At 47.0% G+C, this 13,138-nt stretch overlaps 1 protein-coding gene across 4 annotated transcripts in view; it reads left to right on the top strand.

Annotated features, from left to right (window-relative positions):
* Pknox2 (PBX/knotted 1 homeobox 2) overlaps window positions 1-13,138 on the top strand; it is a 261,265-nt gene that overhangs the window by 183,933 nt on the left and 64,194 nt on the right. For all 4 annotated transcript variants that reach the window (XM_021207266.1, XM_021207267.2, XM_029543247.1 and 1 more), the window contains one exon: window positions 192-300. In XM_021207266.1, the coding sequence (XP_021062925.1) occupies window positions 214-300 (87 nt within the window). In that variant the 5' untranslated portion in view covers window positions 192-213. The remainder of the gene's footprint in view (window positions 1-191; window positions 301-13,138) is intronic.

The raw sequence follows: 13,138 nt of genomic DNA, 5'->3' as shown, positions 1-13,138 counted from the left end.
AAACTTCTCTCCACCTGGCCCCTTCCCATACCTCTGATTTGTTCCCCTGAAGAAACTGCATCCAGTCCCTCCCTGCATGTCCCGTAATTCCAGGTGTTCTGGGTTGGGGAAAAAGAATGTGGAGCTGATTAGTCCCCCTGGGCTGCCTGGACTCTGTACTAACTGTGCGGCCCCTTTTCTTCTGCCCTCAGATCCTCCATGTGAATCAATCCCATGATGCAACATGCCTCCCAAGCCCCAGCTCTGACAATGATGGCCACGCAGAATGTCCCTCCCCCACCCTACCAGGACAGCCCCCAGGTGAGTGCGCCAGGGAAGAGTGGGGAGGTACGGCAGCCTTGGAAACCCCGTGTGGGTGTGGAACTGGGATATTCCCAGGCCACAGTCTTGACTCAGCTTTAGCCTGCCTGTCAGCCTTGGGGAGGCTTCTCGAGAGTCTGGTCTGGTGCATACAGATCCTTGAAGAGTTGGATGTGACAAAAGAACCGGCTCAGACACTGACTGGGTTAATTTTGTTACCAGGACCATAGCTTGGAGTTGGTTGTGATCATCGACCTGTCTGACACCCTCGCCCTGTCTGCCACCCTCGCCCTGTCTGCCACCCTCGCCCTGTAGACACTGGAAAATACTAAGTGCCCTTAGTACTGCTGGGGGCAAGATTGACAGTGGTGATCTGGGGACACGATTTGCATAGCCTATTTAGGAGATCCCTGCTTCCCTTCCCCTGGTCTCTTGAGCGCTCTGTCCAGAGCCCTGCTAACCTGCCTGTTAGAAGAATCACTTAAGGCTCTGCTGGGCTTCTGCCTAGAAAGAGAAGGATTCTTGGTCCATGACTTCAATCCCCCTCCCCTGGTTCCTATCTTCCAGCCTCAGCTCTATGCTCTCCTGAGAGTCCTTCTGTGGTTGCAGAACCTGTCGCTGTCAGCAGCAATGTCTTCCCAATATACTTCGGTTCCCTCTGGTTTTCCTTTTTTTTTTTTTTTTTTTTTTTTCCTGGAAGCTTCTAGCTTGTGTGGACTGGGCTGCTGCGGTTCCTGAGACCCATCCCTTCTTATCTCTGCTTTGGGTGCCTCCCAGCAGCCCCTGAGTCCCTGAAAGCCTGAGTTCTGGAGCTGTGCTTTCTCAGGAGACGCCCCCTTTACTGTTGTTCTCCTTCCTTCTCTACCCTAGTCTGGCGAGTCCATCTCAGTTCAATCATTACCTCTCGGGCACATGTGTGAATCCCATCCACTAGAATGCTCACTCAGCGTTTAACCCAGGGAAGAGCTACTGTGTGCCAATCCACCTTCCCTGCAGAAACCATCCTCTGACCTTCTCTATCCCTTGCATAGCAGCATTTCAAACTGCGTCATCCTCACAGACCGCCTGGAAACTAGCATTGAGATTTGGAAACAGGGGACTTCGTTCACATTAGGTCCTATGGCCTGCTCATGCTCCAGCTTACTGTGAGCCCGGAGCACCTGTACTGTGCACCATGTCTCTCAACCTCTGGGAAGTTCCCAGATGATGTAGCGGCCACTTTGCAAACCATCTTTGACTCCTCTCGCTCTGAAAGTACAAAACCCCTCACCATTCAGTGACCTGCCAGCACATGCCCTTGAGTCTCCAGGCTTGCTCTGCACGGGACCTTCACGCTCCTCCCCTGGATCGTTTCAACCTTAAGAACTAGGATGAAGATGGAAGCTAAGGGAGAAGGGTTAAGGCAGTGATAAAGTGGGGGAAAGAAGCAGGGAGAAGGGTTCCCAAACAGAGGCTATGGAGGTTTCTGGTTCATGGAAGAAAAGTCTTTGGAGTTAGATGGCCCAGGAGTCCCTTTCCCTATTCTTTAGGGCTGGGGTATATATGCTTGGCTACTAGCATTCCACACAGCTGGTCCCCTTGCCTCCCTCCCTCTCAGCTCTGAAGAGCTAACCCCAGCTCCTCAGGGGAAAACTCCGCTCTATTTCCCTTGTAATGTCATTATCCTAAAGAACCAGCTGCTCTCTGACACTGTCTTCAGGAAAGCCAGGCCTTATAATAGGACTGTGGGTCAGGCACACAGGGGCTCATCTTAAACGGGGGGGGGGGGGTCTCAAGAAATGAGAGAGACTCTTTCATTACCCCTTCAGGTCTAATCTTGTGACTTTTGTTCCCTATGTGACAGAACTCCACGTCACCTCCCCAGAAACCCAGTTTCTTTCACAGGCAAGGAATGGACAGTCTCTGATATGAAGTCCCCAAAATGAGAAAGGGGGCAAGAAGCAGAACCTCTCCTCAGAGACCTGTGCAGTCGTTTTAATAATGTTCTCGTTGTGCTAAGGGCTAGCAATAGTGAGCATAATCTATTCAAATGCACAGGAAAATGTCACTTTGGAAAATTAGGAATCTGCATTAAAAAATTCCCAAGCCCCGGACCTTCTTTATAATAAATTAGAATTTTTTTTTTCTAGGCAAGTTCTTAACTTGGCAATTTTCATTTTGAAGTTTGGGGAATAAAGTTATTAAAAATGACGGAGATTTTTTTTTCTTTTCCATTTTAGTAGGGAAGCATTAACGGTTATGGCCCCATGCTATTTGGGCATAAGCCAAAGTGGTATGATGGCTAAGTGGCTTCTAGCCCCCCCTTTGGGCTGTTTGAGTTTGTCTAGGGGAAACTCTGTGACTTCTCATAAGGACATCATTCTGTTTATTATGTTCTGAAGACTGATTGTATATTTAGAAACGGCAAAAGCAACAACCCACTAGTACCCTTCATGCAGACTTACCTCCTTCTTCCTGTACCTCTCTGTTGAATTCTGTTGGAGAAGCAGCGCCCTCTACTGTCTAGTAACAATATCTCATGCTCTGGTTTCTCTTCAGATCACGTAACAATTTGGGGTTTGTTTTGTTTTTTTGTTTTGTGTGTTTGTTTTTTGTCTTTTAAAAAACCCTAATGCCTCAGTTCCAGTATGCTGTGTCTGCGCCCTTGATCCAGACCCTCATTCTGTGCATTGAAGAGATAGGGGTGGATTGCTTGAACTCAGAATTGTATAAGAAAATGGAGGCTGGATAGGAAGTGCATGGATGGACCCTCAGTTCAATGCACCATGCTGATTTGCCTATCATTGTTTCTGTTCTTATGCAACTCTGGCCTGGCCATCGTAGTCACTGGGGTTTTTACAGCTCCCACCTCCTCCTACCCCAGAATCCCTGCCAACTCTAATGGGACTCTCCAAGTCATGTCATATATACATATACATAATATACGACATATAAAACACATATAATATTGTATATTATATATAGTTTATTATATATATGTGTATATATATATATATATATGTACATATATATAATTTCTAGACTTCTCATGGCATCAACCACCCTGTGAGTCCTTCTACTCCTATATCTTCATCTGTTTTCTCTCTTCCACCTCAGACATGCCTTGAAGTCCTCCTGTTCCTTGTCAGGCAGCATATGTATATGCAGCATCTCCCACAATGCCAAGGTCTCCCAGTTCTACCAGCAATTCCAGGAAACGGGGATTTAGTAGTGAGGGCAACAGCTTCCCTACCCTTACCAAGCCGTTATCAAGGAAAGAGGAAGCAGCAAGCCCCACCCTACTCTTCCTCAAACATCGACACGCCCCTACTGTTCCATAGATGTTCTTGGTTTATAGGCAAGACACATATTTAAATCATCTGGTCTATTGGGGTAGATAGTCAATGTTTAAAATTCCCTGTCTGCACATTTACAGCAAGCCCTGCTTGCAGCATGAACACTCAACCAGAAAGCAGAGATCTTAAGGGGTCATTTCTCAGCCCTGGTGGATGGGGCATTCGGTGGATAGGGTAGACGGGAATGGATGGATAGCCGGTAGCCGGCAGCTGCCGCTGAATGATGGAACAATACTTACCCTGAGAGGGACTTTGGCAGTTTACTCTGGACTGGCTTCCTCGGTCATCAGAAAGAGCATGATGACAAAATGAGAACTCAGCTTTCAGGCTCATCTGGGGAAGCTCCCTTCAGAAGGAAGGAAGGCAAGCATTTACCCGAGGCCTTTAATGGAAGCAGAGTTTTAATGGAGACAGAGGTCCACTGCTTTATCCCCCTGCGACTCTTGGAGTAAAGGGAATGATGTCAGGGACCAAGGAAACTGCATTCATAGTTCCAGGGTCAAAATGATGCCTTCCCCCCTTCTGCAACTGGGAAGGTAAGACAGCCAGAGACGGGGCTACAAAGCATTCTCTCAACCCACTTGCCCCTGCTTCCCCTCCCTGTCCTAGCCCAGAGGCTCCAAGCAGAACTGGGGGTGCATCTCATCGGGGCTGGGGGAGCTGGCTGGGCTTTGATCAGTCATTAGGATCCCCATGCTGGTTTCATTAACAAGGCAGAAGGGGGTGGATGGGGCCCCTGGCTGTGAATGGCCTCCATCCTGGCCAGGCAGCTGTGCCGGGGCAAGCAGGTTCAGATGTTGTCACAGTCCTTTACATTCCTCTCATCTCTTTAAGGCCCGGAGCCCCCTGCCTTGCAGGGTCCTCTGCTCAGCTGCCTGTGAAACACATTCACTTTGCAGCATAAGAGTTAATTCATCTGCTTTGAAAGTTCCCCTAAGCCTTTTCTGTAGCTATGATTGACAGTTCCCTCTGCCCCTGGGGGCAACACCCCAGGGACCATATGGGAGACCCACCTTCCCTCGATTTGATTCATCAAAACATATTCTTCTCTTCCTTTTATTTTGTTGTGGGCCTTTCTTCCCTTTATAGTCAGTGACCTTTCTCCCTGCCTGCTTGGGCCACCCATTTCTTTAGACCTGGATTCTTCATTGCATAGAGGGAAAAAGCAAACTCCAGGTCGGGTTGAGCTGAGCCCTCTCTTTCCCTGCATATGAGATGGTGGACTGTCCCCAGGACTGGAAAAAAGCTTGTGACAAAACATGCTCAGGGCCTGATTTAGGTTTTGCCTTTTATTAATTTCCTTCTTACCTCAGTTACCAGAAACAGAGATCTTATTGTCTATCTTCTTGTCTCCAAATAGGACAAGTGCCCTAAACAGCTACAAAAATAGTTAATGGCCCAAGGATACAAAGCCTAAAATAAATCAGGGGACAGGTGACCACGTGAGCAGCAGGGTTGAGAAGCACTTTACAGGCTGTGTCCTCTCTCGTGCCACCTTTGAAGAGACTCACTGTCCCTATGGCTTAGCATGAGGGGCTAAGTGAGTAAGACACCAGGACTCCTGTTGTTCTTGCAGTTGGTAGAGCAGGATCGCTCCCCACAGCAGACATTCAGGCATCTTGGGTCTGACCCTGACCCTGTTGCTATCTAACACACAAATTCAGGCAAGTGATTTCAGCATTGATCTCTTCCAGTCCCTCGTCTTTGTAACAAATGTTGAGTGCTTCCTTCGAGTCCTGCCAAGTGTGTGCTATGTACTGGGGGTGCAGAATTAGAGTTCCTGTCCTTATGGGGGCCTTAGTTTCTGCAGAGGCAAAGTGGAACTTCTGCCCTCAAAGCCTATGAACATTTTAGTATGAACATTTTAGTATGAACCCAGAGCGAGGTTTCTCGGCATCTGCTCAGCTATGCTCTGGCTTGATTCCTCACTGCATCTTCTGCACATCTCCATGGCCCAGATGGGATTGAACTTTAATTACTTTTTTATTAGGAACACAATAGGCATATCAGATATGTTTTTCCAGCTAAGCACACACACACACACACACACACACACACACACACACACACTCATGTGGATAGACCCATGCACACAATCAGACTCTGTTAGGCTCCCTAAAGGGTCTGTTGGAAATCACTGGCTGGCTTGGGACCATAACAGGAGTAAGGAATCCTCTGGAAATGAACGGGAAGTGAGGAGTGGCCATGTCCCCCAAAGCTGTACAGTGCTGAGAAGTGTGAGGTAGGGATCCTGTCTCTGGTACAGCTTCCTGTCGGTGATAACCAGGGATGCAGTTAGGGGGAGGCAGTATCTGGTAACACTCTTTGTAAGCCCCTGCCTGAAAAGCGTGAATTAACTAATTAATCAAGCAAGCAAGCAAGGCTCCCATCTCCCATTGCACAGGACCCTAACTCTTGTGTGTACTTGTCTGGCTAGCTGGCCCAGGGATCCTGGTGGGGGGGGAACTCAGGCCTTCTGTTTCAGGAACACCCCCTCCACCACCAGGGTTCTGATTCTGTTGCCTCCCTAGGCAGATACTTTAAGGTGCCCTCTGTAACATCTTGTTTGTCCTGAATCTCTCTCAGTCTATCCATCGTTCAGTCATTCAGCAACGCATTAACGCTGGGAAACCTGTCCACCCATGGAGATGACCCCACAGTGTCACAAATGTTAAGACTGGCTACAGACAAGGCACAGACCAAGGCTACCTGATTCCCGAGAGTGTGGAAAAAAGAATGGATTCTTGGGAGAATCAGGACTCTGCCATGAGAGAAGGGGAAGTGCAGAGACACTTCCTATAGAGGCAAGCATGGGAATCTTCAGAGGAGTTCAGACAGCCCAGAGCACTGGGGTGTGCAGAGTGAGAGTGAGAACGTGGGGAGGGTGCTGGTCCCCCTTGCTGGGGTTCAAGGAATAGGCTCAGGCTTTGAGCACTCTGAGACCATTATCCCTCTCAACACTAGCTATGCCCACTGCTGCTTCCCTACCCCCAACCTCCATTCAGCCCATAGCTGCATTTACCAAATGGCTTCATGCTCTGACCCCCTCCCAGGTCCTTGAACTGTCTTCTGGATGCTAGAAAAATGAACCCATGCTGGCTTTTTCCTGGCACTAGAGGGAGTGCCAGTTGCTGACTGGAAGAGCCTTTACAGCCAGCCCTTAGTGCATAGAATCTGTTGGGTTCCTTTAGGAATGCTCTTCCTGACTTTCTCCTGCCAGGCTTAGTGGAGGGGAAACAAGTCTATGCTGAGAAGGTACAGGTATGGGCTGATCAAGGCTTGTAGCAAGGAACCTAGAAGAGATAAATGGCTAGAGATCCACAAAAACCAATCCTGGAACCCAGGAAGTACAGCCCCAGGACCTCTCAGAAAGATACAGCAGATACATGGCATCAATAGTGCTTAGCAGCCCAAGGCTTTAACTTATGGGTAAAGCCTTGCCTGGTGTGCACAAGGCCTAGGACCTATCCCCAGAACTAAAAGTAATACTGGAAACGGCTGAGAAACAACGCTCACCTAGCACCCTTTCTCTGCTGTGCACTTTCCTGTATGACCTCATAACAGAAATGGGGAGAGGTAGAATTCACTCTGTCAAATTAAGAGGACAGCTGGAGCTCAAGGGAACTAAGAGTCGCCTGGCCAAGGGACAGCTCATGATTGGTAGTGTCTGTTTCTGTCATTCCATTTCTAAGCCCATATTTGCACCACTTCCCGGGAGTGGGTTCTTTTGACAGAGGTACACGATGTCACAGGACCCCAGGGCAGAGGAGAACGGAGGCAGCTAGCTAGTGAGGTGCAGGTTTTAAAGTGCATGGATTATATTAATAGCAACTGCCATGCTGAGGCCTATTAAATTCCAGCTGCTGTGCCCTGCATGACCTCATTTCCCTCTTGCCACTTCTAACTGTAGGTGTGAAAAAAAACTATTCCCATTTTACAGACTAGCATCAGAAAGGTTGAAGAATTTGCCCAAGTCTCACAGACAGACAGAGCCAGAGGTAAAGAAGATGCCCACCTCTGTCCATCTGACTGAGATCTATCAGCTCCAGATCTTGACAGGGTGCCCACTGCTCCAATCAGTATTTGCCCACAGACTGTAGGCTTCTCTGTTATGACCCAAGTTATTGGGGTCAGCTAGAAAGGTATCATTGTGTGGGAAGTCCTGTCGGCCCCACACCCGTTCCTCCTGCCTTCCATAGAGTCTGGGTCATCTCTGTATCAGACAGAGGGGCTACAGCACTGGCCACTGCCCTCAAGCATCCTGCAGGTCTGACAGGAGAGTAAGACAAGCTGGCAGGTAGCTGGAAGCATGCTACCAGGCTGTGCAAGCAGAGAGCAGGGGTCCTGCCCACATTGAGATGCCACTTGTCAGCACCATCAAGGGGCAGCTGCCCTCCCAGCAGAGAAGGGGAAGGGGGCAGGAAACATCACGTTTTTCCTCAGATAAAGCGTCTGAAGGGAGAGTTACATATGCAACGTTTCCCAGCAGTCAGAGTCAAGGGTGAGATTCAAAACTACTTTTGTGTGACTCGGAACATCTCGCACCTCTGCTCTTCCTAATGCAGAGTGCCTTTCTAGCAAGTTAGGGAGACTTGGTTGCGACTCTCGCTCAAGGCTACCTCCTTCCACCTCTGTGAGTATCAAAGCAGAATTCCCAGTGGATCCTGGCAGGAAATAGTGGTTGACTGCAATTTGGAGCTCAGGGCCCCTAGGCCAGCTTCTTTCCCTAGTTCAGGGTCTCCACAGGGCCTCTGAGTTCTCCAAAAGAATGAAAAATCAACAGAGCAGTAGGCCACTTTGGGCTAATGAGGCCTCCACAACTCTCCACTTAGGCTCCACCTAAGTTAGAAGTGTTTTCAGCACAATCATTGTCAGGAAAATTGACTTGAGATTCACTGGGTTCCAGACACAGGTAACAAGGTCTCCGGGAGTTCCTTCAGCTGCGTGAATGTCGCTTTCCTTGTCTGTAAATGGACTAAGGAACTGCACAAGATGGCTCTTCAGCTTGAAAGCCTATTGTAACCTTGTATTATTCAGGCAGACTCTGATGGGCGCTGGCTGTTCCCCTGCTACACCTGAAGAAGGAAGGTGTTTAACGGGGAGGTGTGGACGTGCCACTTTCTGACCTCTCTTACAGCTATCCAGAAATTCTTCTACTCCTTCCAGGATAAGATCGTCAGAGTGGTTAGATCCCTTAGCTCCTCTGGACACTGTATATCTAAGCCATGCGTTTCATAGCCTCAACTCTTCCCATTTATAGAATGGTAGACAGGGAACATCACTTAAGAATTGGAACAAGGGAGCTAGCGAGATGTCTTAGAGGCTAAGAACACTCGTTGCTCTTCTGGAGAAGCTAGGTTTGATTCCCAGCTCCCACGTGGCAGCTTAGAACTGTCTGTAGCTCCGGTTCCAGAAGATCTGACGACACCCTCTTCTGACCTCTGTGGACACCAGGTATGCCTATGGTACACAAACATACATGTAGACGAAACATCCATGCATATACCAAAAAGAAGAGGAGGAACAGGAGAAGGGAGAGCGAGAGAGAGAGGGAGAGAGAGAGAGAGGGAGAGAGAGAGAGAGAGGAGAGAGAGAGAGAGAGGAGGGGAGGGAAAGAGAAAGAAGGAAGGAAGGAAGGAAGGAAGGAAGGAAGGAAGGAAGGAAGGAAGGAAGGAGGAAGTGGGACAGGGATCCTTGAGGTCTAGGATTTGAGCAGGGCTGGTTCCATCTTCGGTACACAGAGAAGCTTGGTGATTGTCACATCCAAGTAAGGGAGGCTGACAGGTCCTAGGCCCAAGGTCTTCACTCCTAGAAGGATCTACAGCTAAGAGAAGAGCCGGGATTCACATAGATGGGCCTCTTCAGAGCCAACACCATATTGCCCTGTCCACTAGACATGATCTTGTTCTATTGATTACTCCCTTCAGACTGTGTGGTAGGTATTAGGAAATATAATAAGGCCAGGAGACTTGCTCCAAAACTTGTCACTAAGAACCATTAGTGGTTCATTATCCCCAGGCCTGACCCAGGCTCCTTCACTTGCTGAGGCTTCTCTGATTCCCTAGTCCGCTCTCGGGAAATTGGATAACTTTACCTTCCGCCCTAGCTTCCTCTGCTTGCAAGAGGACTGTGCTGCATGTCTGCATTAGAGCCATCCCCTACCTTGTCTGCAGTGAGCCATACAGGCAGAATGTTCCTTAAAGGAAGTGCCCTGGTCTGGGGTAGCCCATTTGAGACCAGCTGTGAACGTACTGAACACCCTGGTGAATATGTATAGCCAAGTTTCTTCCCATGTCAAAGCAAGGAGAGTGGGTGGAAGTCACTTGGGAAGTGCGCTGGAATTAGTGTACTAATTAGTAACTAACAATGGGCTCTTTGAAGCATGGGATGGAGAGGAGGGTCCAGTCCTGATTTGCACCATCCACCAATTTTCTTGCTATGAGTGCTCCTCCCACTGTGGCCAATTTTAAGACACCCAGACATCAACCAGTTTACAAAATTCCCGAAAATTTCAGCCATCAGTTTCACTGGCAGTTTCATGAGCCTATTTAACAGCCCTACCCTGCCCAGCCCTGCCCTGGTTCTCCCAGCTTCTTCTCTTGCTCCCACCCTGTAGACTTTGATGCCCCTAAAACTGATTTCAAATCACCCCCATTCTCCTGAGGGTCTCTGGCCTTGTAAACAGTGGCTGGTCCCATTTGAATTCCAGGTCTTTGGAAATGGCTAGCAAAAGACACCAATTCAGAAATAAACATTCATCCTCCAAAGCTGAAAGAAACGCAGACGTGGCTGGATCAGCCCCCATGAGCCACATAAATTTGCGTCATCCTCCCTCCCAAATGAGCTCTGGTCGCTCCCACCCTCTAAGAGTCTCTGAGGGTCTCTCAGGAGATCGGCAAATGACCGATTTTGATTTAATTTTTATTCTGAGCATTCATCTTTATCCCATCAGGGCCTTCCATTGCCTTTCCCCAGTCAAACAGAAAAGTACCTCCCTCACCCTCCTCTAGAATCTCATCTTAGTCGAAGCCTCCGTGGATTCTTTCAAGGACACCAGGCAATTTACCTAGTGGGCATAGCAGAGTGTACCAGAGCGCTGACATTTCACCCTCGGACGAGCTCTGTTGATGTAGTTGTGTTCGCTTTATGACTAGAGTGCATTCTACAACTCTCATGTTTAATTATAATCCCCTCACGCAGATATTTAAAGGGAGGATGTCTCATATCTTCCGATTTCCCCTGGTTATCAAATCATGCTTACACATTCTAGGTTTTGCGCATAGTCGTCTTGAAACAAACTACAGAATCCCTTCACCATGCTGGTCAGCTGTCTTGATCCTAACCTCCTCACTGTGCTCTTGGCTTCCCTTAAAGCCTCATCAGACAGCTTCTGCTCATGTTGGGATTTGCTTGTTTGTTGCTCATGGACACATTACACCTGGATATATTGAGCTAGCCATCAACTAATGCACTGATGGCAACCCCTGTATCCCCTGTTCTGCACTCACATTATTGATTGAGTTTTATTTTTAGAAGTGTTCAATTTTAACTTATTAGATGAAAAATAATCTTATTAGGTTTGCCCTATTGTCCAAATCTATAAGGATCTTTTGGGTCCAAGTTTCTTATCATTTATAAATTTGTTGAACATTTCCTCAGACAGCCTTTAAATCACCAAGAAAAAAAAAGTTGAAAAAAAAAAATGACCAAAATAAGGAAGCATGTGGCCTTTGCCTAGAAGCCTCTCCCATGCAGACATCTGTCCTTGAATTATCATCTGTGGGGATGTAGTTCACAATCCATGCAGTTGTCTACCAGACCACATGCAGTGGGAGATGCGTTGCCGAAGTATATTACACTGTATTTTCCAGTTCTGCCATTTTAATAATCTTGCCAAATTTTCCATGTTGTCAGGCACTGCTCTTGTAAGCCCAGAGCCTAGCACAGTGTCTAGTGTGTGGGAGGGACTCTGGAGGTGCCTGCAAGCATGACCAAATGCATTAATGGGTGAAGGCCCAGATCAGTGTAAAAGTGAACACCGTTTTAACGGACTGTGCCCTTTCTCCATTGTGAAGTCTAGTAGATTTGCCTCATGCCTCCTTCGTGTAGCATCTCTTTAAAGACCACCAATCCTAAATGCATACTGATGAGAAAAAAAGACCTTTGTCAAGTTAAGGGATAGTAAATGGACAGACAGCTGTCTGCTGGCCTTGAGGCACCAAGCCTCCTGTGCACAGAGTTTGCACATCCATCTCATGGTGGTAGGGGTGTTTCTTTTTGACAAAAAAGGACAGAATATAGTAAAGCAGATGCTTCTTTCACGGTGTCTCATTTACCCTCTGCTGTTCATTAATTCATTGATTCAACAAATATTCAATACCTTCTAGTGACAGAAAGCAACTGTTATGACCCTTCTTGCATTTTAGAGAGGAATGGGGAAAGAATAATCAAATAAACATATAGTTTATGGACAGGTTGATGGATATACAGAAAAAATAAAGCAAGGGGTGGGTGGGAGGGGCTGGATATTTCTTTAAAGGGTGGTACCTAAGCAGAAATATATATAGAAAAAGCAAGATCTGCCTATGTCCTGGGGACATACACACAGCAATAATGTGATGTATTCACAAAATACTTTTTCTCCAATAAAGCAGGGACACAGATCCTGTTATGAACTCCCAAGCTGTGACATGCCTGATTCCTCCAAGCATATGCATTCATTTATTTGTTGACTCTTTTTCTCATTGAATGTCAGTCATTTTTATTTAAGTATGGTCAGTTGAGTGCCAGGGGTGGTGAAGAGCCAGAGCCAGAGCCAGATGTGAGTTCTGGTCAAGAACATTGAGATAATGGCTGTCTTGGTATCAGGGATAGATGGGTAGAACAATACACATGTGGTGATACCATTCTAGGGGTCTATTTAACTAAAAGAAATATAATGTAAAATAATTAAGTTCTGTAATAATGGTTTTCAAAAATATAGAGATTTTGGGACATTTCTTTAAATGAAATGTTAAACAGAAAAGTCAGAGTATTATACTGAGGAGAATTGGTATAGTTGGTATAAAATTGTAGACCTTGGAATCCCTTCAAAACTCTAAGATATGCTATGAAAACCATTTTTCTAAGGTTGTTGCTCCAACCAAGAGCAGACATCTGTTCATTGTGTGTTAAAAATTTCATCTTCAAGTGGCCAATATAAGCCAAATTTGCAGAGCCATTCAGTTAGCCATTAAAACTACCTGAAGAGTTACCTCTTGACTTGCATGAAAAGGGATAATTATGACTTCCAAATGAAAAATATTCAGCCTTTTTTTTCCCTGCTTTTTAAAGTTATCTAATCTAATTCGTTACTAACAAAAAGACTCATAAACAGGGTCTAGAGAGATGGCTCGGCGGTTAATAGCACTTGATGTTCTTGCAGAGAACCTGAGTTCAGTTCCAGCACCCACGTGGCATCTCACAACCATCTTTAACTCCAGTTTCAGGAGAGACCCACGGCC

This window comes from Mus pahari, chromosome 10 (assembly GCF_900095145.1).
Source record: "Mus pahari chromosome 10, PAHARI_EIJ_v1.1, whole genome shotgun sequence".
In the NCBI taxonomy this organism is placed as follows: Eukaryota; Metazoa; Chordata; class Mammalia; order Rodentia; family Muridae; genus Mus; species Mus pahari.
Note: the sequence above shows the minus strand (reverse complement) of the source record. Positions and strands in the feature narration are given on the sequence as shown.